Source organism: Opisthocomus hoazin, chromosome 22 (assembly GCF_030867145.1).
Source record: "Opisthocomus hoazin isolate bOpiHoa1 chromosome 22, bOpiHoa1.hap1, whole genome shotgun sequence".
Classification (NCBI taxonomy): domain Eukaryota; kingdom Metazoa; phylum Chordata; class Aves; order Opisthocomiformes; family Opisthocomidae; genus Opisthocomus; species Opisthocomus hoazin.
This window is the reverse complement of record NC_134435.1, coordinates 8111559-8134095: the sequence shown is the minus strand read 5'-3', so window position 1 is coordinate 8134095 and position 22537 is coordinate 8111559. Positions and strand designations below refer to the sequence as shown.

General features: G+C 53.1%; 1 protein-coding gene across 4 annotated transcripts in view; it reads right to left on the bottom strand.

The window, feature by feature from the left end:
- The window catches only part of LARP1 (La ribonucleoprotein 1, translational regulator), a 47905-nt gene extending 26443 nt beyond the window's left edge, over positions 1-21462 (bottom strand). For 2 of the 4 annotated variants that reach the window (XM_075441449.1, XM_075441450.1), the window contains exons 1-2: positions 21057-21461; positions 4962-4988 (exon numbers count right to left, since the gene is read on the bottom strand). In XM_075441449.1, coding sequence (XP_075297564.1) covers positions 4962-4988; positions 21057-21402 — 373 coding nt within the window. In that variant the 5' untranslated portion in view covers positions 21403-21461. Of the gene's footprint in view, positions 1-4961; positions 4989-21056 lie in introns of all 4 variants that reach the window. The other 2 variants (XM_075441452.1, XM_075441451.1) reach the window with 2 other exon arrangements.
- Positions 21463-22537: the final 1075 nt, after the last annotated feature.

Sequence of the window (22537 nt, the reverse complement as noted above, 5' to 3'; positions counted from 1 at the left end):
CACAGCCGTGCCAAGAACGGAGAGGGAACAAAGGCAGCCACGCAGCGGTCACACACGTGTGCCACTGCTGTGGAGAGAAGGCCCCAGAAAAAAAGGTGTGCGGCAACAAAAGCCAAGAGCATCACCCGCTCCCCCTCCCACTGCAGTGGAAGAGCTTCAAAGGAGGAGGGAAAAATTAAAAAAAAAAAAAGCCTGCGGACCAGACATCATTAATCTCTTGTCATCAGCAGAGGGGTGCTCTCTGCCTGCATCCCGCTGCGTCCGATGAGACAGCACAACCAGCAGTGCCCGCAGCACGAGCACGAAGAGGTCACCGCATCACTGCCGAACGCAGGGCATCACACCGATGTGATCCCTTTCATGGCCGTCAGCCTCTTCTGCAGCTGCAGCTGGGGACTTGGAAGCTGACAAAACCCTTCCTGGGAAGCATCTGGTACATCTCACTGTAAATATTTAACAACGATGAGACAGGACTTGAGAGCCAAGCGCCTGCCATGAGACCCTCCAGCTCCACGCGTTCACACTCTGTAGGAGGGGTCTGCGGAGCTCCCGCTGCCTGTGCCAGTGGACGGGGCGAGGGGTCGTACAAGACCAAGGTGCAAGCTCTGCACAAAACGTGCCTCTGGAAAACCCATCATCCCAAAGAGAGCCAGAGACTGGGTTTCTAGAGAGGAGACCGTGAAGTAATTTCAACAGCGTTCTTCCTTCCCACTGCGATGCCTGTGCCCAGCTTCAGCTGCTTCTGCAGAGGGATCTCCACAGGACCAGCATGGCCCCTGCGCAGGGGCCACTTGCAAAGCAACTGCTTGACCTCATCCTCGAAGCTTGCACCAGGTCAGCTGCCAACTGCCTCCCCGACTGCGTACAACAAAAGGAGACCGAGCAGCAGCTCAGCTTGCGAGACCAGGGAAGACAAAGCCACCAGCAGGCAGAAATCCAGCCCCATCCCTTGGGGTGGGAGGAAAGCAATAGCGATTTGTTGGTAGGACCAGGCACAGCAAACACTCCCAGGAATTTAGGGAGGCCAGACCTAGGTCACCCACTAAGCAGGGTGTACGCAGAAACGACCTGAAGAAATCCTACAGTCCTGTAACCACCTGGATTAAACTAAGTACAGGTTTGGGGACTTCCTCCCACTGGCAAATCCAGAGCATTAAAACAGTGACAACAAGGCAGCCAAATATCCTTGCAGTCTTTGAGAGCAGGCAGAAAGGCTCTTTTTTTGCTACTTAAGGATTACCCCACCTCAGCCGAGCTGATTTCAGGGCATGCTCTCCAAGCACAAGATGCAACATCCACACTTATGCCCCTTGTCTTAAGCCGGAGGCAGGGAAATTCACAATTCTTCTAAATGACTTCGATACAACAAACGCTGCCGACTTCCTCCCTGGGTGTGCAATGAGGTGGATCCTGCTGCCATAAACCACGGTCTCCATTCCAGGTAATTCCAGTGCCACAGCTGGCTGCCTCCCCTGTCTCAATATACACCATGAAAGACTAAAAACACCCTCATCAGAGTGAGCCTTCCCAAAGGAGTTGGGAATACTCAGCTACAAAAGAGCTCAACACAGCACTTACTTTTCCAGTTTAAAGATCCATCTCCCCTCCTTTTCTTTATAAAGGATTAAAAGCAGCTTCCTTGCAGTGGGAGCATCACCCACATCTCTTTACAGAAAACTTCACAGTATTTAATTCAAAGTGGCATTTATAACTCAAGAAAGATCTCTCAGACACCGCTGACAATTCTCCAAAATGATCAGCTTAGGGTGCAGCAGAAGATTAAAAAAACCAAAACATCAAGAGTCACGAGACCGAGCCAGAGCATCATTTGCTGATGTGTTGAACCCCACCGCCTCCACAACGGCACCCTGCAGTCAGCTCCGGTCTCTGCATTTCACCAAGGGCACAGCAGCGATACAGACGCACAGAGAAAAGCAATTAAATTGCCCAGAGGCAGCCCCTTGAAGAGCTGCAACTGAAAAGGTTGGGTGGGACCCTCCACTGCTGAGGACTGGCTGCGGTGCACCATGCTGGGAAAGCACCTCCGGCGCAACCGGAACCAGCAGGAGCACATGAAGCTAGAAGGAGATATACTTAAAGCAAGCAAAAGCATTTCCTTCAATAGCAGGCAGCAAACTTCACCATCCCATGTGGCACCAAGTCCTGGGAGCCGGACAGCATCGTCAGCCCTTCAGAGGGATTAGGTGGTCGCGGCCAACACATCCACAGAGGTCCGGATGGAGATATGCCCTCACAGCCCTTCTCTAACAGCAAAAGTGGGGAGTAGGAGAGTCCGTCCCTCTGCTCTGCCACCATACCGCATTTCCTAAGGGGTGTTGAAACCTCTCAGCTTTCCATCTCAACTTCAGATCGCAAGGTTTGAAGTGGCTTCTTCTGAAAAGCACCCTACAGCTGCTGAATCCTAGTTGTTGGATGCAGGAGAGCAGAGGACCGAGGAACTGCTGTGCTAGACAGAAGGAAAGTCAGCTGCCTCTCTCCGAGAAGAGCTTTACTTCCAAACGCTGTTAGGTAACTGAGACACAAACACTGCTGCCCTTCCACCTCCACAGTGCTTGTGTGTGACGCCAGGCTGAGGGCAGAACGCCTCCAGCATCCATACGCTAACAAGCAGGAACACGCTTTGGGGCACGCTACAGCTGCTGTGCCTACAAAATGGCTGACTTCTGGCTCAGGCTCCCCACCCATGCAAGTCCCAGCTCTGTTACCACAACGCAGCATCCTCTGTCACTAGGCTAACCGCTTCCTTGGGTGGAAGAACAACGGACTTCTCACCAAGAGGGGAAAACCAGCCATACAGACCCACCTGGCCTTTCAAGATTAACCTTAAAAAATAGGCACTGATATAAATATGGGAGCCATGGTGATTTGCAGTAATAGACTTGAGCAAATTAACTCGTTAAACTACCTCAGGAATGCGAGGGAGGTGAGGGAGTCAAAACCAACAGCCTCAGGAGGGCATAACAACTCTGATGCCAGGAGCAGGTATGCTCCTAGCCAGCAGTGCTACCCTGCCTTCACCGTGTTTTGAGATCTCAGGGCTTACAGATAAGCTTAGTGCATGGGAAGAAACAGCATGGCACCAGCTTTACGGCTGTTCTGGAGAAGGCATGAGAAAGGACTGCAGTGTCCTATGCAGCTATCATTATGAGGAATCCTGTTTAAGCTTTCACTTATCTCCTTAAAAATATAATATTGTAAGAAACCCCAAGCTCTGTAGCTGATGTTTTCTGCAACACTATTGACATGGAACACACACTTAGGGGAACGCTATCATCTGCTGCAGACGCACACTCCTGCCCCACCCTGGAGGCAGCTGCGAAGGTCCCCAACCAGCTGGAGAGCAGAGGATGGACTTGTGCCAACCAAAGGACATCTCCGAGCCCACAACACAAGCCGACAAAACCCAGCACCCGATGAAGGGAATCTTCAGCAGGGTGGAAAAAAGCCTCTTATGAACTCAACACATGGGAATATCCCTTTGCTCCTTCAACATCAGTCTTAATATTTCACTCACACATGTTCTGAAAATAAAAAAAAAAATAATGACTTACAAACGGGCTGGGTTACCTTGGGTTACTTCTCCAACACCTATAGAGGCAACTGCTGCAACACTCCAGCGGATCTAGTTATACACCATGGCCTCGTTAGCTGGCTAGAACTTCAGAAACACACACACACACACAACTTCCAGCCGTCTGTTCAGCTCATGAAGTCAAATTACACTGTCTCCAATGTTACACCACACCACTCAAACCCAGTGAGTTATTTTTACTGAAATCAGCTTTAAGACAAAGGACCTGACTTCCATACTTCCAAATCCTGATCATGCAATGCCTGCACAATCAGCAGAGATTTATCCTCACGCTATTGTATGAACGGGGGAAATGTGATCCCGTGCAAAGCCGAAGATGCAGGTAGGAGATGGAGACAGCGACGTGTCTGAGGTTGCACAAGACCAAGTCAGGCCCTGACCCCCATTCCCAGTGCCTCTGTGACAGGACATCTCCACAAGGCACGACAGCTCCAAGACAACAAGATCTTACTGACTGGTCCTGGTATCACTGGGTAAAATACAAATCTTTCCTTCAGACTTGGCACTTCAACAACATCAGCCTGGGTGAAGAGCTCCCGGCAGTTTGGGAAAGGCAAGAATTTAGATAATTGACACTGCTTTTAAAAGCTACATCTCCTTTCTGATTCGGGACCCCACCCAGAGTAGCCTCCCCTCCCTCCCGAGGCTCCCTGGGACCCCCACCATTTCTGTAGGGTCCCTCCTGGTGAGACTGCACGCGCTGCTGGGGCCAGGAAGATTTCACTGAGGACCAACGGGCTGCTGGCAGCCCAGTGTGTACCTCAGCTGTCGCTAACCGCGACACTCAGCAGCAACACTAAAGCAGCCAAGGGGGAAGTCTGCATCTCTTCAAAGCATTGCAAATTCAGACATACATCTTCAGGTTCACGGACACATCAGGCTGCGTACAACTCACGTACAGACTAACGGCAGCAATTCTGAGCTGCATCTGCATCCTGAGCCACAGTGTTGTCAGTTACCTGTGACGATCAAGACCTACAGGTTCCCAAACTCTTTCACCCCAGACACCCAAATTTGCCATGCCGCTAAGTATGGGAGGAAAGTAAGCTTCCAGCATTGTAGTCATTGCTACACGAAAGCATAAAACATGTCACTGCCATACAGGAATAGGGGCTTTTTTTGTCTGAGTGTTTTTGGGAAGTTTTTTCTGCTTGGGTTTTTGGGTGTGGTTTTACCTGTTTGTTTTGGGTTTTTTGGTGGTTTTTTTTTTTTTTTTTTTATTAATGCCTCTTGCATATTTCTGTACCAGTCTTCTAAGTCTGGTTAGTGCTGACTCTGCAGAAACGGAAGTGCAGGGAAGGCAGGGGAGAGGGAGTTTTGAAGAACTCCGTTTTTAATTAATACATACCAGACTGGCCATCCGTTGGAAATATATCTGTAAAGGAAAAAAAGGAAAAAAAATCAGTATTGGTTGCAGCTGGAGTGCGAATCATATTTAAAAGGTCCCTCCCCTCTTGATTTGTTTGCTTTAGCTAAACAGAGGAAGTATTTTCTTAGTGTCCTAAGTTAAACATCAATCCAGCTTGGAACCCACCTCAATTCAACCACTTGTGAGAATGATTTTGAAGGAGACAGTGTTTACCTGAATGTATTGCTCTCATAAATAACCTTCTATATTGGCTTCTAACAGACAGTGGTGAGGAATAAAAAGCTCATGAGATGTACAAAGCTCCACACAACGACCTAGCTGCTGGCACCCTCACACTCCCTTTGCTAGCACTATCAAATGGAAACCTGCACAGAGAACATCTAACATGGTGACCAGCCAGGGAGTACAGACAGCAGCCAAAGCAACAAGCATTTTCCTGATGGTTCTTGGTCTTCACAGCCACAGGGGACATCAACAGCTTTGCCTGGCTCCATCACAGCACCTGTACCAGAGAACAGGCAGCCAGAAGCATGTGCCTGTCACCCAAACTGGAACCCGGTGACTTGGGACATCATGCATCACCCCGGGGCAATGCCTTCATCTTCCCATCTCAGGTGGCTCTGCCAGCAAGCACAGCCCACTGCGTAGAGTTGCTGGAGTCTGGATGATCTCAGATCTCGAAACACATTCTTCAGTCTTCCCACCTGTCCCAAGCTCTTTCCAGTTGGAGGCACAGGTCCTTCTCCTCGTAGACCCTATTTATTGCTGGGAGGAAGACGTTTCACTGAAGTAGCTGGGAAGGATCAGATGGAAGATTTGATCTTTTGAGGAGCACACAGGATGGCACGTGTGGAGAAACACTGTTGATAAAGGCTCCCCAAGAAGCTATGAAAACAGCACTTTTGAGAGCAATGCTCTATGTTTTCTTCAAGTAACTTGCAAGAGAGGGAAAGAGAGCCTGACAGCAAGGCAAGGTCCTCCTAGGACAGGGGCAGGCCCCTGGCTCCTGCTTATCAGCCACCCAAAACACACATTCAGCTGGAAAGTCACTAGAGTTGCAGCAAGGACTACCCCTTGGACAGGGCAATGATCTCCGGTCTGGGCTCAACCAACACAGAAACAGCAAGAACAGGCCTTTACCGAAGAGCTTCTATTTATCTACCTTTAACAGCACACCATGTTCAAGGCATCCTCAGGCAGGGAAGCTTTCATCCCACGTCTGAGCAGTAGAAGCAAGTGAACAACAACACCACCACAAACGCAAAACTTCCTCCACCATTATGCAGAGTTATGCTCTGCAGCTGCACTGAAGGCATGATCTCAGGGAAAATCAAACACATCCAGAACAGCCTCTAAGCACCACTCTGGATCCTTTGCAGACTGCATGTTCTACTGCAATCCTCCACCAGCACATCACCCAAGCGCATCTAAGCATCTTGTATTTCTGTGAGAGCTGCTGACAAGGTCAGGCTCCCACAACAGTGAGCAGAAACATCCTGTGTTTGATCTAACAGCTCCCAAACAAGAGGCAATTTCTGCATTTCCCTACTTGGGCAACTCTTAGACAGCTTCTCCGCAGAGGAACGAGGTGGAAGCACCGGCATCTCGCCTGTTTGGAAATAATACTACTACAATGGCTGAGAAAAGGAATTCCTTTGTGCCAGCCAAGAACTACAGGCCTTGGAACCATTCCCCTCGCTATGCCCCTGCCAGGTGCAGTCCTCCAGTTTGCATTCCTACAAGGCTGTCCAACCAACTCTTCATCAAATGCACACCGCAGCCTGGCCAGCCATCTGCACGAGGTCCAGGCTACCCACTTCCAGAAACCACAACCGCCACCAACTCAGGTAGCAGCTGCAGGTGACCCCTCAGGGATGTCTCCTATCAGTCATGCCACTGCTGCAACTCCGAGCTTGCGTTCCCTCAAGGCCTCTACTTTGCTCACCGTGACATCCCCCACTGCCCCATCCAGCTCTAGAGATGCGCACCAAGGTTCACCTGGCTTCTCCTGAGCTCAGCCACAACTCTACAGCAGACTTGCCACCACATTTGCTAGAAAAGCAGTGGAAACTCCCCAGTGGCTTAGGTCAAAAGAAAGCCAGGACCACGCATGATGGCCAGGGGCAGATATTGCTCACATTCACCTTGAGAGGTTTGCCAGTGCAACTCCTGTATGAAGCAGGACACTCGCCTCCAGTCCACCGCCCTCTTATCTGGGAGAGACTGAGCTTGTCCAACTCATCACACCTACGATTAACACAGGTCTGACTCCAAGCTCTCCAGAGCAGAGCGCCACAGCACTGGGCTTGCAGGCAGCTTTCCTCACTGCTGAGAGCATGCACAGAGCAACCAATCTGCAGGACTTGCTCTTCTGAAAAACAGCGTTGCTGGGAGGACGCATATGAGGCAGGGTGGGTCAGGGACCACCAAGCACAACAGCCCTTTGGGACACCTTCCTCTTGCAAGCACAAGTGACTAGATTAGAAATTAGCCTGCCAATTAAGGGCAGCACCTGAGGTGCCCAAGAGAAGTCTACATCAGGTAGCACTTGCTTTTCCCAAGAAAGCCATGTTGGGGAAGGAGGCAGAAACAGCGTGGCTGGCAGGGCAAATATAAAACCCTAGGGCTGCTCTCCAAGTAGCCCATCTAGAAAACAGTAGGACTGAGGCTGCCTGTCCAGATCAGCTCCCTTCCCAGCACTCCCAAGGTTAAAAATCAAACACAAGGTCCCAGGCACAGAGACCAGGCTGGGATTTTGCTCAAGCAAAACCCCAATATGGAAAGCCGAAGACAGCAAACCAGCCGCACCAATTCCTCCCACCACACGCACCACTTTCCCACCCGCTTCCCCCCAGGCACCCCGATGCCGGGTATCCTGACGCAGGCCAGATGCTGTGGAGGATGATGCTCCACAGCAGCTCTCCACCACCCGACCAGCTACCTGCCCAGCAGCAGGCACTCCCCACGTGGGAGCCAGGCAGCTCTGCCCCTGCCTGCAACACACCGCCCAGCCAAATCCAGCCCGCCCGTGCTGGGCCGATACAGAACAGCCCCCGGCCAGCCAAATGGGAGGGAGCAAGAAGTAACAATATCGCGATGCAAGCAAGGAACAGTTATGAAATTTGGGCCCTGTGGTCTCACATTTCCTTCCCCTTCCTGCATGCAGACACTTTATTTCTCAGCATGGGCCCAAAACCAGAAAGACTTGGTGTCTGAACAGAGGGATTATAATCACCACAGGAACCAGTGATCTCTTTATGGTAGCGCCAGTCTCTGCCAAGCCAGGTATTTCCCAGGTATTTTCCTTCACCATTCTCCTCAGCTCTGTGCATCACCCATACAGGCTACAGCATCTCAGCAGAAACCACGTTTCACGAATCTCACTGTTATCAGCAAAGGGGAGCGGAGGAAGGAGGTCAGGCGTGCGTGTTGCAGCCGGCAGTACATCGGGATGGGAGTGGAGCATCCCCTTCAGGACTGTCACACAAGGGTGCAGATGTAGTACAGAGATGCTTGATGTGAACGCCAATACCCAGAGATGCTGCACAAAGAGCCCACGAGACCTAACCAAATCGAGGGCAGTCCTCCTTCTCTGAGGTGGATGCAGAATCCCAATTTTTGCCTGATAGTATTTTTAAACACAGGAGGAGACCATATGCTAAAATGGGGCATTTAAAGAGAAAAGCTGATGCATCCACACACATTTCCCCTCCCCAGGGGCTATCTGGCCACCACTGCTATTCAGGTATCTGGGACAGGTCCAGAAAGGCTACCCCATTTATGAGCTCACATCTCCCCTCCGCTGCTCCCCCTGCTCACTGCAGAACCATGCCGCTAACTGGGCTCCACCACCAGCCACGCTTCAGTGTCAAATCCAGACCTCCTCCCAGGAAGCCTGCCTTCTCCCTGCTCAGGAGGTACAGCTGGGAGGGGACCTCCACCACCCACTGCCTGTCCTCAGCCCCTCTGCCACCAGCACCCGCCTACTGCCACAGATGCTGCCTCTTCCCAGCAGGGCCCGAGAGGCAGCAGCTGAAGACCAGCTCATCAGCCCTGATGCAAGAGAAACACTGACTCGTTATTACAGCAACCCACAGCCGTAACTGCCGAGAGGGGCAGCATGGCCACAGGCCATCAAGAACCAGCTCCCTGCACCCCACCACCCATTCTCCCCTCCTGCAATTACCCTTCTGCTCTCCAGACTGGGGGAAAAATTACCTCAGTGTGTTTTATGTCACCTGCTGGTCACCAAAGCATGATGACTGGTACAGCTGCACCGGTGTGCCAAGCGAGGGCTGCTCCTCTGCATGCACAGGTACAAGCATACATGATAGCATGCTGCTCAGCTGCTCCCAGTGGAACAGGGGGCTCATCCACACTGCTACTGCTACGGGAAGACACCAGCTGATATTTTCTGGCTTTTGACCCATGAAGTTGTAACTAAATCATCCTCCACGTTTTGCAGACAAAAGAGTTGGACATCAGCAAAAAAAATGACCTCTCCAAGGTCATGCGGGGACTCGGCAGCAGAGACGTGACCAGAACTCGGTCGCAATGGCTCAAAAGCTGCAGGGCTGCGCTGGCTGCCCAGGAGAGGGGCAGGGAAGGGAAATGCTGGCAGACAGCAGGATCTCCGGGGATCTCTCCCCCTAACCTGACCTGTCACCCAGAAGGGACGATTTGGTTCTGCTCCTCTGGCTGCGACAGCAACCCTCTCAACACAAACAGCACAAGCAGGGAAAAGGTCCAAATTACACAGTCCAGTGTCTGCTGCAAAGAGACCGGTGCTGCTTGAATCTCTTCCTCATCCCCAGGCAACTTTTCAGCTCAAAACTCTACCATGTGGCCGCCCCTCAGAGGCCAAGGCAGTGCCTGCACAAGTTCCCAAGACAGTTACCGGCCTCTTCAAAGCAACGCTCAGCGGAGAAGGGGGTGAGGTCTGCTAGGAAAAAGTAGCAAAGCAAGAAACCCCAAACCCAAAGATTAGCATGGCCAATTACGTCCCTCCTGAGATCTTGCTTGCTTCCTGCTCACCTCTTTCATTACCTGCCAAGCAGGCTCAGGGAGGGTCCGGCTCTCAGTCACCCAGATCTTCCCAACCCTCCCCAGTTGCCAGGTCCACGCAAGCACCTCCCATGCCTCTTAAAAATGCTCAGCTACTGTAATAAGAAGTATCTTTATCCCCTCAAAGAGAAACTGAAGCTTGAGATGGGTAAAAGAACCAAGCCAGATGGATCAATCCTAACCTGATGTCGGTTAGGTCCTAAGACATCAATAAGGTCTGCGCAAGAAAAAGATAAAAAGCTACAGAAGTGTTTTATCATCTCCCAAATCAGTTTCTCTGCAAGGGTACCAAGATCACCAGAACCCAGCAAGTGGTTTTCGGCTCTCCGTCAAGCAGAGAGGCTTGGTTACTTCTCAGACACCCCTACACTACACTAAGAGGCTGAAGAGCCACAGCCAGTGTGAGCTCTGACATCCATTTCCCACAAACCACACGGAAACAAATGCTTGAAATAAGTTTTCACTGTATAAGTGACCGTGGTTTTGGTGAAGCTCAGCTGGGGTGCCCCTGCAAAGCTCATGTAGTTGAAAAGGGGTGAAGACTTCCAGTATCACCAAGCTGCAAGAGAAACACCCCTGGAAAAAAAAAAAAAATCATCTACTGCAAAAGCAGAGCATTATCTGTCCGAGACAGCTTCCTAGCTTTAACTCCACACCACACGCTGAACGACATTAGTACCTCAATGCTGATGTTCAGTCTCTTCCAGACAGAGGGGAGCAGAGCTGACCGAGCACGGCTGCGACTCTGGCTGAAGACACCGTCACCAGCGGGACCAGCACTACGCCTAGCAAAAGCACCTTTCCGAGATCTGCTTGGAAGAAGATCACAGTCTCTCCTCCGAGCACCAGAGATGCCAGCGGGGTTCTGTGGAATGCATCTGGTCAGCCTGACCAGAAAAAATGAGAGCTCTCCAAACAGTCTTGCGAATCCTCGACTCGCACACAAGGAATAACTGTAAGGTCACGGCTGTTTCTGCTCCCATCCACTTATCAGTGCTTGCACTGGAGAGAACAAACACTGGGTGTTCTCTCCCATTAACCCCTTCTCCTCTCATCTCCAAAAGGGACAAGCAGCAAAGTGCTGCCGTTCCAACCACAAACACTAAACACTCCTATTCTCACACTCGAAAAGCTCAGAAAGCACAAGGGACCTTAAAGGTGCTCGATTGCTGTTCCTGGGAAGCAGATGGTGACCCAGCTCTCTGCCTCACATCCTTTCATCACCAGTAAGCCTGAAGTGACACCATTGGAAGTCTCCAGCCTTCCAGGAGACTGACTCTACATCAGCAGGGGCCCAGTGATCGCAGTCACCCTCCCCAAATAGTTCTTTAAGCTACTGGATATCGAACAGACAGTAAAATTTCAGGCACAACCGAAGCAAAATTAACGTGTCTCAGACTTTCATTGACATACAGGAACCATTTTGGTGCGGCCTAGAAGCCAACCAGATGCCACGCTGTGGAAACCAATATAGGACAGCATTTCCCTCCAACATGGTTATTGCATACCACTCTGCAACACTCTCTTCTGTGTGCACATCAAGGGCAGGCAGTAGCCTTAGACACCACAGATAAGCTTTGCCTAAGGACCGCTCAATAAGCAGTGGGCAAGACAGATCCTTCCGCCTGCAGAGGTGAATCCATTACTGTAATCAGAAATTCAGCCTCTCCGTGAAAGGGGATCCCCCTCACCTCCCCACAAGCGCCAGTATCATGGGTATGCCCCATAACATCAGGCAGGGATGCCTTAAAGCCCTGTCAAAACCCCAGGAACTGAAAATTGGAAGGCGCTCTCCACCTTCAGATTGCAGGCAGAGGGCCAAGCAAGGGGTCTGTAGGATACACAAGGCAGCACAGTGAAGACAGCATAATCAAATCTCTTAACTGAACTAGAAATCATCAGACTGGCAGTCTGAGATGTTCCCCCTCTCCAGTCCAGGCTATCTGGTTGGTTTTAATCAAACACACAGCTTTTCCAACCACCCTCCAAACTCCATCCTTGCTTGGTTCCACTTCTCTGCTGTTAATTAGATCAACTTCAGCTGGAGCTGAAATCTGAGTTAAGACGGTTGTCTGCCTGTAATCTGCCACATCTCTTCCAAACCATCTTCACAGTTCTACTCACAGGTTTAATTTTACATTTTGAAAACACGGGTCACTTGCAGCAAATTCCTCCCTGCACAGCATTAAAAAGTCCCATCTGTCATTCTTGAATTAAAAAAGGGGAGTTAGAAGAGTTCACCTGAGATTGGGAAGCCGAAAGAAATCAGTCCGCCTTTTGTTCAGCTCAGTGCCAGACCCTCTGCAGCAGCAGAGGATTTCTGACCACTCGGAAGCTGCGTTAGATCATATTAGGTATTCCCCCGAGCTCTCAAGGTTTAGCTGGGAGCTAGGAAGTGAAATTTAATATGATTACAGCCAGCAAAGTCTCATGCTTTGTCATCTGAGCACATGGCGGAGACACCTCCGTGATTTGCTTTTCTGTCTTGTTGGGTGGGATCTCGTGCACAAATATAATATCACTACTTCTGTTTCAGTCAGAGTAAAACCTCCAACAAGATTTCTGGGATGTATTTTTCCACATTTCACTACCTGCTGCTATGGTCACATAATTTCTCAGCATCACGCATACTGGTGTCACTGTTTACGCTTAATTCTTTGCTCCATTTCTGCCTTTACTTGCCCCCTTGCACAGCCTTGTAGCCAACTTGCCAACATGAGCCCATCTGGAGGTACACAGGCAGGGTGAAGCGCTCCAGTCACTCCATTAGGTATCTCTTTTTGTGCTAGATGAGGCCAAGAGCATTGCTATTTGTTATTATGGCCAAGTCTTTATTTTCAGTAGACTTGTTCTGTGAGGCCAGGAGAGCTGACAGAAACAGACATTACTCCTGAGCTATGCTGGCTTTGTTACTATCTGGAAGGTATACCTTTACCATGCAGTAAAGGTATAAAATTATTGTAGTAAGAACCTTAAGTGTCCTGCAGGAATAAAGTCAGTACTTCTTTTGCAACATGTAATACAAAAAATGGAAGATCTGACCTTGGAGAATCTGAAGAAATTAATTTCCTGTAGTTTGAAGTGAAGTGAATGTTGGCTTATCAAACATTTGAGTGTTGCTTATTAACCATAAGTTCTCACTAATTCGTTCCATCACTAGCTTCACCATCTGTAAGTGCACAAACCAGACAGTTTGGTAACTAACACTTGGTAAATTAATAATGACTTATTTGCACCACTAACCAAAAGCTTTCAAAAGCACAGTTGGGGCGGGGCGGGGGGGGAAGCACAGAGAATTTTGTGTGAAGGCTGAATATATATTACAAATAATCTGCTTAGAGATAGTGCTCAGTATTTAGCAATGTATCCACCTTCTGGCAGCACCTCTGAGTTACCAGGCAGGTAAGACAACCAATCTCCCCACACACCTTTTCTCTTACTTTCCCATCAATAAAATTCTACCCTTTCCTCATTTTTGTGGCTTTTCCAATTTCATACTTGTTTCCCCACATATTTAGTCTGGAAAAACTCACCTCTTTTCTCAGCGTTTCAGACTTCTTAAAACTTAACATATCTAGCCCTGCAAACCTTCTGTTCTCTCCATGCATGCACCCGGCCGGCGAGTCAGAGAAGCCAAAGGACCATCAGGCAAGGAGCAGCGATGAGCAGCCCCCCGCGCCCTCCCTCTCGCCGGCGGATCCCTTCCAGCACGCGGCCGTGCCCTGCAGACTGCAGAGTCACTCTGCAGGAGCCCGGCACACACCATCGCTCGGCTGGAAAAACGTGCTCAGCAGTGTGCTTGGATGGACTCGGCTTCCTCCCGCCACCCCCCAAGCCCCCAGGGCTGCAGCCCCATACCTGGGCAGGGAAGAGGAGCAGCTCCGGGCTCCCCCCCAGCGCACACAGTCGCTCCGGCTGCGCCGGTGGGAAGGACACGCAGCACACTCCGTCCCCTGCCCAGCTTCCTCATCACGGTTCAACTCTGGCTCCTGCGTCAAGGACATGCGGGGTTCACAAGCCCCATCCGAGCCCCCCCTGGTTCTCCCCAGTACCCCCCTGGCTATCGCTCTCACCGTCACCAAGGGGTCTCTGCAGAACCTGCCAGAGACCAAGCAAGTAACACTGTGGAGCACCAGAGATGCTACTTCTCCACTGCCTTCCTTGAGGGGCAGGGATGGCTCTCCCGGGCCCCGTCAGAGGCCAGGGCCACTCTGAGAAGTCAGGCTTGGGGAGCAGCACCCACCAGCCCGTGGTGAGGTGACAGGCCAGCTCTGCCTACCACAGCAGCAGGCTGCAGACCTGCTCCCAGCCACTGCGAGGGGAGCCTGGCAGGAAGCAAACATGCTTCCCCTGGAGCGCAGGTCTCCGGAAGGGACCGGTGTGCCATCTTCTAGATCAAGCGAACAAAGGGTGCCTGTGTCACCTCCCAGTGCCACCAGAGCAAGACCGAGGAGCACTGACAGACCTCGGTCACACCAACAGCCACCTCCACTGGCCAATTCTAAAGCAAAGAGAGACTTCCACCTGACCCGTCATGCCAGAGCACCCAACCCAGCCACGGCCACCACGGTCACGTCCTGCACACCGTCATGCCCCCCCGGCAATAGAGATCTCTACCAATCCTTCTGACTTGTAACCATGTAAAGGAACAGGATGACTCAAAACCAAAAAAAACCAAAAATAAAATCACAACTACCGCAGAGTACTGAAGCCCGCTGCACGTTCCCGTACAGTGCTGCAACACATGAAGTGTCGAGGCAAGTTGCTGCTCCTAAGTCAGCTTTGCTCCAGAAGGACTCTGAAGGTAAAACCACTGATAACACAGGTATTAAATCAGCCACTTCACAGCCCTTCCTCCCTCTCCGTCCATCTCACAGCAGAATATCCCCCAGCACACGTAGGTTTAATGCTGCACAAAGAGCTCTTGATCCTGACAAAATCCGTAGCAAGTGTCACACGAAAGCTGGGCCAGATGACTTCCCAAGAAGGAAGGCTCTGGCAGCTCAACCAGCACCGGTAGCCCAGCGCAATACCAAAACCTGCAGAGCTACAACAGATTTGCGCCAGTTTGCTCGGGAAAGACAACGCACCCAGGCCTGCCAGCAGAAGCCCCCCAGACCGCAGCACAAATGCATGCTTTGACAGAGGGAGGCTCAGTTTGGTGGATCTTCTGGGAACCTGCAATTACAGGATGAGCCTCTGTTTAGAAACACGTTGACACTTGGGCTGACCACCATTTCCACAGCCCTTCCCCAAAAAATTGTGTATTGTGCCAAGTACTAGAATTGCCATCAGCAAACCTATTTTCACCAAATGCCTCGTGCCAGGTTTTACTCCACATTTGCGGAACCTTCATACGTGCACCCACTTCTCCTTTCAGCCAAGCAATCCAGACTGACCCTGACCCAGGACTGCCCCCACAAAGAAGTCTGATAATTGATTTCTTCAAGGCCAAATTCAGTTCCCATTACCAATTATTGTTGCCTTAATACACAAATAGCTGCTTTAAGTTCTCACACCACTGCATTAACTTCTTCAAAGCCTTTCTTCTACCTCTCCTCTGACCTGCTCAAGTCATGCAGCTGGATCACTTGCTACTAGATGTTCAGATTAGCCAGTTCTTTCAATGCAAGGAGAAGTGTCCCAACTCCACTCAGGGATCACTAACAAAGATTTACATGCACAGAACGAGTTTGGAAGTAAAGCCGGGTCCCAAGCGAGGAAAAGGACAAATGCAGAGCTGGCCACGCCAGAGACCACACATCCACACAGAGTACCCAGAGCTTTATCTAACCCCAGGAGACAACTTCTTGCCCATGCAAAGCTCCATCTAGACAGCATTACCACCATGAGAGCGCCTAGCACCAAGGTTGCACCACCTCTTTCCCCCAGCTCCCAGTGCGCACAGCAAGCCAGGGATTTGACAGAGCCAGCAGCGCAGAGACTTAAGCCCTCAGTAGGAAGTCAGCAAAGGTTCCAACGCCAAAATCACCAGAAAACAAATAACGTTTTAAAGACCATAATGCAAATGCATATTGTGGTTGGAAATGAACAAAGCTCACCACTCCCAACTGGACTTACAGTAAGAGCAGAGCAAAAAGCCTTCCCAGCTCTCCTATCGGCTACCTGCCAGATCTACAGCAAGGCCAGTGTACCTCCGTTTACCTGGTTACTGTGATGGGAGCAGAGCTCCTCCGAGAGGTGCACCACCATAAAGGACACCACAATCCTCTGGCAGTATTCAAGTGCATTTAAGTTTTCACTAAGATGATTTTTTTTTTTTTAAAACCCTTGCTGTTCGCTGCCGTAGTAACCATAATGATTAAAACATCCACCCTGGTCTAGACAGCATGGCTTTCTACTAAAATGCCCATTCCTTTTTTAGCCAAACAAGCACTGCCACCAAGGTGGTGTCAGAGATTCATTACAAAGTAGTCTCAAGTATGCAAAGAGCAACCTAACGCTATACAAGTCGGCATCTGGCATTCCCCTGAGGATAATTTCATACTATTCGAGCACAGCGAAAGGATCAGGTGTCATAATTTGGAAGGGAGAGCAGAGCATTGCAGGCCCAGTGCCCCCATTCCCAGCCCTGCTTTTTGCGCTGGATTTGTCTTCACATCTGACCCAAGCCCTTCCGCTGCCCAATCCTACGATCCCAGATGCAATCCTGGTGGAAACCCCCATGGCACCAGAGGCAATACAGACCTTAAAGGAAGAGTTGTGGAGGTAAAGAGGTGGCTGGTGAGAATCCTCCAGCGACACCTCAGACCTGGCGATCTGGAACTGGAGGTCGTGGCAGAAGCAAGCGCCGAAGCCCAGCCACGAGGGCCAGTGAGTCAGCTCTCGGGAGCTGCACCACATTCCCCAGCCTTCCCGAAACAAACAGTGCAGAACAGGGCAAAAGTCCAGCACAAAGCTGAAGGGCAAAGGTATGCGGGGGAGGGAAAACACCAACCTTCACGGTTTTTTGGAGCAGTGAGTTCCAGTTACCCTCATCCTCCCTGACAAGACGGGAAGTGTTACTCAAACGTGAGTTGTGGGATTGGAACAAAACAGTGTTTCAGAGAGGAAACTTGGGGTGGGGGGAGGACTCCTGCTGCGATAGCAGCTCTGTTGCAACAAACAGCCAGGAGAGCTTCACAATTACATGCTGCGACAGAGCGAGAATTGCCCAACACTTTGGAAATAGGTGTGTGCAGCACTACCGAGCTCGATACCCAAGCAGGCAGACGCACGCGTCTACCCCTAACGCAAAGAAATGCCAAAGGTAAAATGAGCTTCCCATGCATCTTATCTCCAGTACTGGAGGCTGGTTTCAAGGAAAGCCCTATGGGGAGTTAGTCAGCGAGGGGTGAGAAGCTAATGAATCCTCCCCTGCCGCCTTCTCAGTACCAGTAGCCAACCCGGCCTCTGCTCTGGCATAAAGCAACACGCTCTCTCCCTCCGAACAATAGTCAGCCAACCTCTGGTGCGCGCTGCTAGCAGCTAAGGTGTGCCTTCTGGAAAGTACTGCTTATCCGCCCAGCACATGTGCCAAACGGCAAGCAAGAAACTCTGCTCACGAAATTAAAACACCTCCTGCATGTCCACTAGGAAACACACCACTTTCTCCTGGCTGAGCATTTGGAACCAGAAGGAAAACCGGCATAAAATTTAGTGCAGGCAAAGCTCGGCAATCGCAGTGCCAGTCATTCAAACCTGCATGTTCTTACTTCCAAGATCTAAATGGCTTTAAAAATTAAGAAGTGCCAAGTGCCTTGATGCAACATTTCTTGAAATAAATCCAGCAGGTTTTCAAAACGGGGTGCTGTTAACACCTGTCCGCACCAATGCTTGCATCAGCGCCAGCCCTGGTGCAGGGCATGGCGGCGGAGTACAACGTGTTCCAGAAGGTCGAGGTGTCTTAACTGCAAGCCACACTTCTCCGCCATAGCAGAATTTGAGAAAACACTTTGAATTTGGTTTACAGCCAAAAGTGCAAAGCTGGTTTTGCCCGAAAATGTTTCCTTCTCTACTGCAGACACCTGCACACCTACGATCATGCCTTCGCCAGTCAGGCTGCTGGCTGCATTTATTTAAGTGATAAGCAGAGAATGTATAATAATGAGGGGACAGTCACATAGACCTCACTACTAGATCATTAGAGAGTAAAAATGAGGCATCATTACCAGCCCTGCCAGCGTCCCTCACAAGCAGGAAGCAGTGTCAAGCACAAGCCTTGCCACACAGGGCAGGACTGCACGTTATCTCAGGACCCAAAAGGATCCCTCTCTGCTCTCTTGTACCCCGACTCCGAAACGCACATGAAAAGAAGCACCCACTTCTGAAGAGAAATCCTGATCTGTCAAAAGAGGACACTGTTCTTCCGACCCTGCATCAGTCCCCCCAAATGCATTCAACTTCCCCAGCTGCAGCGAGTCCAACAGTTCAAACCAAGCAGAGGTGGATTTGTTAAGCTCTCCCCTATCCATATTCCAACACAGACAGCAGAAAGATCTTCAAGGTGGGTCTGCTTGATATGGGCCAGAGCTCAATGCCTTTACTTTTGTAAGTGCCAATTCCAACACAGGCCATTACAGAATGGGTGAACACCTAAGGAGCACGTCTTGTCCATCAAATCTGCTCTACGGGCCTGTAATTAATAGAACCATTATAAAAAATTAGGGCTTTCAAAGCCTGTAAAACGAGTCATAGAGGGATCCCTTTATCTTTACAGAGTTGTCCTCACTAGGCTCCTCGGCCTCCTCACTACCTCTGGCAGAATCAGGGCTGGAAACATTTAACACCTCCAGCCCACAAGCGCTGCTCTGGGAACACTGCTGGATCGGGAGTTTTCTAAGCGCTGCTGAAAAAAACCAAAAACATCCAGCAGTGACTTTCCAGAGTTTAAAAGCTCTCTACCCACTCTGAGCATATAAAGGAGTCGCTTTCCTTAAGCGATCTCCTGGAGGTCACTGCAACACAAGAACTCACCCCACCAGCACCGCCTTCTGCACAACCTCACGCTCCGGATCTTTTTTTGTAAGCATCTGCCAAAAGAAACCCTCCATGTAAAGCAGCGAAGACACGACAGGAGCCTGCGTACTCTGCGAGAAGGTACTTGGGCGAAGGGCCACTAGGCAAGGTCAGCTGCCAGCCTGCCTCTCGTGGGAGTTCGCCAGCCGTGTTTATTTTACACGTTTTCTCTTCTGCTAACGAACAGGCAGCAAAAGAAACAAAGCCCCAAGAGAGGAGAGCCAAGCGGCAGCGTCTGGGGCACTGCAGGAACCAGTCGCTGTTGCCAAGCATCCCAAAACGCACCACTAACCAATTCCATTATTTAAAACGCCTTTGGGAATACCGGGACAACTGTGCCGGGCCCAAGAAAATTCTGAGCGTTGCAGCCATTACTCCCTCACCCTACTGTAGGGTGGACACGCTACCAACACACTTTCTCCCTCAAACAAAAAAAAAAAAAACATCATCTTGGGAGTTGCAAGGGCCCCCTCCTTGTGCTGGGCAGGCTGCCTCGTGCCTGCTCACGCTGAGGAGTCGCCCACCTCTGTGACGGGCCTGGTAATGAATCTGGACGCGTCTTAGACGTGAGCCTCCAACAGGAACGTTCGATCTTACTGTTTTGCATCTTTTGGTTTGTTTCTAGGGACTGTTACCCGTGAAGGCAGCGCAACGGAGCGCAGCTTTCGCACAAAGGAGCGAGGTGACCAGTTTTACGCCACACCGCAAGAGGCAAATGCGGACAGCAGCGCTGCCCTGGATTTCACTACGCTTTGTTTACGTTGGTGTGTACAGTGACAAACCGCCCAACAATCCCAACGCAGACTTTTACCTGACACAGTCAACTTCTCCTCTACACTGCCCATTCGGATGACAGCTTTCCAGGTGGAAACTGCAGAGCTGCCCATCTCCCAGGGATCAATACCTCTGATGAATCATCACGCCAGGCAGTAACAGTTCTTGCAAAACCCTAGCGCACACAGTAACAGGGAATCTGATGCCGTATCTGGCCGTGCGATCTTAGAGCTAACAGAGGCAGGAAAAATTAAGAGTCTTTCCCAAACAAGCTGCTCAGTGAAAACTTCTGCGTTTCTCCTCTTCACATTGATTCACGCGACGCGGGTGGGAGTGATGCCCTCCTGGGAGCCCATCCCAGCTCCCGAGGAAATGGTTGTTCTGCCATCATTGCCTTCGCTGACGACAGCGGCGGGCTACGGACCCGTCCGGACGGCATCGCTCGGACGCGGCCCCTCGGCTTCCCCAAGAGACCCCCTCTTGGGGGGACACCCCCCCAAACCACCGCCCGGAGGCCTGGCTGCTGACAGCCCCCGCGCCCCCGCCGCAGCCCCCGGCCCCGCCATGAGTCGGCAGAGCCAGGCGGCGCGGCCTGCTCGCCGGAGCAGCCTCCGCCGCACACGTGGGCAGCGCCGGGCCGGGTCAGGGCCCCGCGGGGGGCGGCGGGGGCCGGGCCGCGCTCCCGGGGGAAGCCACCACGTTGCCTGCGCTGCGCTGCGGCGGAATGCTGGGAACGGGGGGGGGGGGGGGGGGGGGGCCGCCGCGTGCCCGCCGCCAAGGCCCGGCCGCCGAGCGCCGCGGCCGAGCCCCTCCGGGCCGCCCCGCGCCGGGCCCTCAGCGTCCTCCTCCTCCTCCTCCTTCCTCCCCTCCCGCCGCCGCCTCATGGCCGCTGCCCGGGCCGCGCTCCCCCCCCCCCCCCCCCCCGCACACGCGCTCCCCGCTTCATGGCCACGGCCGGCGACGCCGCTCCCCCGCTCCAGCGGCCCCCCCCTCACCCACACCGCCGCCCCCCCCCTCCCCGCCGCGCTCCCCTCACGCCGGCCGCGGCCCCGCTCCCCGGCAGGCCGCAGGCGCGGCGCCGTCCCCACGCTGTGCCGCATGGCGCGGCCGGGGCGCGGTCGGCGGCTCAAGCAACCCCCCCCCCCCCCTCCCCGTTCCCTGCCCCGCACCCCCAACCTGGCTCCGACACCCCCCCCCCCCCCCACGCCGGGCACCCACCTGGAGGCGACTGCCCGTTCACCGCCGGGGCCGCGGCGTTCTTCGTCCAGGGGTTCACCTTGGGCGGCGGGGCCTCGATGAACTCCCGGCGCCCCGCTCCGCCTGCCTCGCCGCCGTCCTCCCCCTCGCCGCCCGCCCGCAGCAGGCTCTCCTTCTCCTGGTTGTTGCTCTCCTCCTTCTGCTGCTTGGCGCTGGGCGGCCGCGGGGCCGCGGGGCCGCCGTCGGGGCCCATGGGGGGTTCGCCCTTCTCCCGGCCGCCGTCTTGCGGCGGCTGCAGCAGCGGGGCGCGCTCCTCGGCGGGCAGCAGCGGGGCGCCGGGCAGCAGCGCCTCCACCTGCGTCGCCATCCCCCGCCCCGCCGGGGAACTCCCCGAGCCCCCGCCGCCGCAATATGGAGACGCGCCGGGACCACGCGACTGCCGCGGGGGCGCGCACCGCGCCGGCCCGCCCGCCCGCTCGCCCGAGTGCGCGCCGCCGGCGGAGGGGAGGGGCGGGGCGCGCCCCCGCGGGCCGGCCGGCGGCGCGCACGTGCCTGATGCAACGCCCGCTCGGGGGGGGGGCGCTTAAAGGGGCCGCGCAGGCGGGGAGAGGCCGCGCTCCGGGCCGGGGTTCCGCGGCCGGCTCGGGGGGGAACCGCGGCTCCCCGGTGCGAAACGCACCGGGGAGCCCCGGTTCCCCCCCGAGCCGGCAGCTCCACGCTGCTGCCGAAACACAGAAAGACCCGTCCGGCTCATGGCGGCCCCTTGGTGGGTGCTGGGTGGACGCTCCGCCGACGCCACCTCCGCTCCCCGCGTCCCTCGGTGCCCACCGTCTCGGCTCGGAGAGCACCCTCGTGTGCCGCGGCCTCGGGGATTTCCGGTGTGCACCCCATCCCGTGTTACGTGGAACAATCTGGCCGGTAAAGTCCCAAAATGGAAGTCCACATGAGTTGATTTTTGTCTCCTTGCAAGCACAGCTCAGCGGCCGCACAGCACCCATCACTCCCCCGCCAGCCAGGCTCGCACCTTCACCCTTCCCAGGAGCGGGTCCCAGCCTGTCGCTGCCCGAGGAAGGTGGCTGCAGGATGGGGGACGCGCACGATGGGCGAGTCTCGCCCTCCGCGCTCGCTCGGTGGCCAACCAGCCCAGACCTCGGCTGAGTTTTACGTGTTCGAAAGCAAACTCAAGGGTGAGGAGCAACCTTTCCGCGTCAGCCACAGGGACAAATCGCCTCGGCTGGCCAGCTCTCCAACACCAGTGCTCATGTGAAGGGCAGCTCAGCGTGCACCATCTCCAGCTGGTGCAAACACACCGGCCGTGTCTAGCAACCTCCACACTCTGCCGGGCTCATCCTCCCCTGCTCTGCCCAGCACCTACAGCACTGGGACATTCCAGTCCTCGGCTCCGGAGGCTTGCTGAGAAGCAGCTAAGAAGTCGACGCGTTTCTGCAGCACAATTCACCAGGAAGGAATCCACACAGAGAATCCAGCTCTGCTTTCCCCAC